General features: G+C 42.5%; 1 protein-coding gene across 1 annotated transcript; it reads right to left on the bottom strand.

Annotated features, from left to right (window-relative positions):
* Positions 1-261: 261 nt before the first annotated feature.
* Positions 262-2,928, bottom strand: LOC139727495 (52 kDa repressor of the inhibitor of the protein kinase-like). The gene has a single exon (XM_071638469.1). The coding sequence runs from the start codon at positions 2,926-2,928 to the stop codon at positions 262-264; it is 2,667 nt and encodes an 888-aa protein (XP_071494570.1).
* Positions 2,929-4,236: the final 1,308 nt, after the last annotated feature.

Genomic DNA, 4,236 nt, shown 5'->3' on the forward strand with positions numbered 1-4,236 from the left:
AACGTGAGATTTGGTCAAAATGCGTTAGTCTCACGGTCATTCCGTGAGAGTTGACAGCACTGTGCCTTTCTACAATGAAGTCGCATCAAGATGAGATTAAAATGTCAACGAATTAAATCTTATTGAAAAGCGAGAGAGAGAGAGATATATATATATATATGTATATTTCTGCCTACTCACCAGAGACCGCAACACCTGAGGGACGCCACGTAAACCATGTGCGCTTGCTCTGTCACACAAAATCAATCATTCAGTTTTCTCCTAATCAGAGTCCTTTAGGATATGTCCGAAGTGCATTCGTCGGGGTTGCTTTTGACAGAAAGCACGAACCACTTCTTCTACGTCAACTTTCTTGTCATAGTGAATATGAATGAGGGCTAAACTAGACATTCTTTCCTGCGTCATGGAACAGCGGTTGTAGGTATTGAGTCGGCGTAGAGCACTGAAGGTTCGCTCACACTCACACGACGTTGTAGGAAGTGTGCACAGAAGTTTCAAGACAGTGAATATGTTTGGAAACAAGGTAGCGTCACATTTCTTTAAGCACTGAGCAGCTGACTTCGGCAATTTGTCATCCGGCACTTTCTCCCAGTGCACTTTCCAGTGGAGTAGCTCTCCATCGACAAGTTCAGGGTTTGGTAGGTCATCCTGGAAAGTTGTCACAGCCTCTTTGAGAGACTTTGTTGCATCTGCTGTAGAGGATTCCCTATTTGTTGGCACTAGAGCAAGCAGGCCAGCGCATTGACGGGCAACATCAGAAAATCTCTCTGAAAGCTGCATTACAATGTTATCGAGGAAGGGAATGACAAGATTTCTCAAGTAGTAACTTTCTACGTCATCCTTCGCTGCATCAATTGGAATGTTGCTTCTGTGTGTTTGACGTCCTGTGATCCGTGGTCGAGATGGTTCTACCTCCACAGCTGAGGCCATTCTCTTGGCATGGTCATAGATCTGCTGGAATTCTTGGTCAACATTCGCTCTCAGTTCGGAATAGACGTGCTTAATCTCTTCAACGTCCGAAAATGCCTGCAGTATGTCCCTAGACTTGCCTTGGAGCTTCACAGTAATGCCGCTCAGATGAGACAACATCTTGTACACAACAAGAAATGTTACAATGAAGTCGAAGGAACAAAGAGCACGTAGCAGTGAGGATGCCTTTGCCCTGGAATCAGTGTCCCAGCCTGAGGTGAATTCGGTAGGGATGCTGTCCTGATGGAGGGAGTAGGCAATCACTTCCAGAGTCTTCACAATGAATACGAAGCTTGAGTAAAAGTGACTATATGCGACGTGGCGCATTGCCCAGCGAGTTTTGCATAAGTTCAGGATGGCTTTTCTTTTCGACGTTTGCGCAACTTCATTCTGAACTATGCTCTCCAAAAGAGCCGTTCTCTTGGGGCTATGAAGGAAAAACAAGCAGGTTTCCTTCAGAATGTCAAGCACGTTTCTTACATTAGTAAGTCTGCAACTATGAGCGATCACTAAGTTCAGGCAGTGACCGTAGCAGTGCACATACTGCGCTTTGGGTGAGGATCTCTTTATAATTGCCTGAACACCAACTGCCTCACTAGACATAGCACTGCATCCATCATACCCTTGCCCTCTGACATGTTGAATATCCAGTCCCACGTTTTCGATGGTTTTCTTGATCGCTGATGCAATGTGCTCTCCCGTTGTTCTCACAAGTCCTACAAAGTCCACGAACTCCTCTCTGATATTCCGCTCAGCATCAACAAACCTGATACAAAGCGAGCAAACTTCCCTATTATGGCTGTCTACTTCATCTGCGAGAATCGAGAAGAACTTGGCCTTCTCTATTTCCTCTACGACTCTTCTCTGGATAATATCCTTTCCGATAATCTCGATTATCTGGTTTTGTGTGACAGAAGATGTGTAGGTAGCATTTTTCTGTGCAGGCTCAGTTAAATGCTTCAGAAGAGCATCATCATGCTGCGCAAAGCCTCTCAACAGGGCAATGAAATTGCCAGGGTTGCTGCCATCGCTACATGAACCAGATTCGTTTCTTGTTCTAAGGGCTATACATTGCCGACCACAGAAGAGCACAGCTTCTACACAATATCGTAGAATGTGAAGGTTGTTCTGATAGTTTTGACCAGAAAGTGACTTTGAGTAGGCCTCTACCGTCTTCTCGGGATGGTCAATCTTTGCGATGAAATCCATAGCAGCATTCTGTGCTTCTATATGGTGACCTTTCATGGCATGCGGCCCAATGTACTCCGACTTCTTTCGCCACTTCGTGAATGGCTTGTTGACCAAGATCCCAAGGTTGTCCCTTGGCGAGGCGAACAACGCACAGTATATACAGAATGCACCATCTAGACACTTGCTGTAGATCAACCAAGGGTAGCTGTCAAGCCAGCTTCTTTGGAAAGAGCGATTACATCCACCTTCGTACTGAGATGGGAAGATGAATCCATCACATGGCTTTGAATGATGCTTTAACAGAGTGTACTTTTGATCATCTGACATGGCACTCAGCTTAGTCTTGATGTCTGATACAGACATTGTTGCTGACAAGATTTCCCCAAGGTCATGTTTGAGATTCTCTCCCACAGATTTTGTTCGAGACTCGGCAGCAGCTAACTGGACTTGGACGCCCGTTTCCATTACATTTCTTTCGTCTGACTGGTCACTCTGGATGACAGCACCACTTCCATCTGTCCCGCTGCTGCTGTCTGTTGGAGATGACAGGTCACTTTGGATGACAGCACCACTTCCATCTGTCCCGCTGCTAGTGCTGCTGCCTGTTGTAGATGACAGGTCACTCTGGATGACAGCACCACTTCCATCTGTCCCGCTGCTGCTGCTTGTTGTAGATGATGCCGAAGATTTGAAAAATTTAGTGATACTTTGGCAGGTTTCCGCAGCTCGCTTATTCTTTCTTTTCTCCTCATTTCTTCGGCCTGGCATGCTGAAAGTGGGATAAGCTAGCAGTTATATTCTGACCTTTATTATCACTGACCCGATTATTACTGAATGCTTACGTTAAATGAAATCATGTCTCATCAGAAAACGAAGACGGACTAATTACGCAAAGCGTATTTAACAAAGGAATTATCGAAATATCTCTTAAGAAAGGCATCCGACCGATCCGAAGAACAAGCTGAAGATACGTGTATTTTTTTTCCATAAGCCATTGATTACATGCTAGTCTTATATTCGGTGGCAATATATTTTCCCATAAATGTAATTTTCTTGTGATTCAGTGCACTCCCGTCATAACGAATTTCTCGAAACAAATTAGTTCTCTTTTGTTATAACGAAATCTCGGTATAACTAAACAACAGTAAATATATGATGACAACACTGATCATACACTCGAAATCTATTTCAAATGAGATGCTACGTGTATCTTATTAATTTCATTGATAAATTGCATCTAAGAGAGCGTGCATAAACTTTTTTGTACTTTTATTATGCCAAGTTGTAAAACACTTGCAAAGAGAATGATGGTTTAAGATCTGGTTACAATTCGTTATTCGCAGGTCATTATTTACTTAAGTTCGTTATTCCGGGACCTTCTTATTCCGAAGGTTCGCAAATCTCGGGATCCCGAAAGTTTGTTTATCCTAACATGAAATAAATGTATTGTTCTTAAGCTTCAATCTCCCTAAGATTCGTTATTATGAAAATTCTTAAATTTGGAAGCGATCAAGTTCGTTTTCCAAAGGCTCGTTGATTTGAAAATAAAGGTTCATTTATCCGAAGATTTGTTAATTAAAAATAAGAAAGACTCGCTATTCCTCCGAACGTTGTTCCGAAGGTTCGTTGATCCGAAAACGAAGTAAGCGAGTTCTTTTTTTCCCGAAAGCTTGTTAATCAAAAATAATACAAAGGTTCTTTATCTCGAATGTTCCTTCACATCTCAAGACGATTATAAGGTTTGTGGACTCACCTTTTCTTTTTGGTGAGTTTTCTTTTGTTTTGTCTTGTTTTGTTTCAAGGGAGGTTGGGGTTAACAAACCTACGAAATTTCTTTATAGCAGTGCTCGTTGTAACGGGGGTGCACTCTCGTATTTGTTTTTTTTTTTCCAGATAACATGAAGGGGAAGGGTTATATTCATGATTTTCTATCTCCCCCCCCCCCCAAAAAAAAAAATATTTATGAAATTATTGTCAGTGTCATAAAGCGTCAGGGGTCGCGGGACACAAAATTATGCCAAATTGACACTTTCTTAACGAGAATCAATGACCCAAATAATAATGAAAAGAGTCCCA

This window comes from Diadema antillarum, unplaced genomic scaffold (genome assembly GCF_040938485.1).
Source record: "Diadema antillarum isolate AM-2024a unplaced genomic scaffold, OU_Dant_1.0 seq00000133_RagTag, whole genome shotgun sequence".
Lineage (NCBI taxonomy): Eukaryota > Metazoa > Echinodermata > Echinoidea > Diadematoida > Diadematidae > Diadema > Diadema antillarum.

Coding starts and splice junctions, on each gene's coding strand:
- LOC139727495 (XM_071638469.1), bottom strand. CDS start 2,928: ATGCCAGGCCGAAGAAATGAGGAGAAAAGAAAGAATAAGCGAGCTGCG.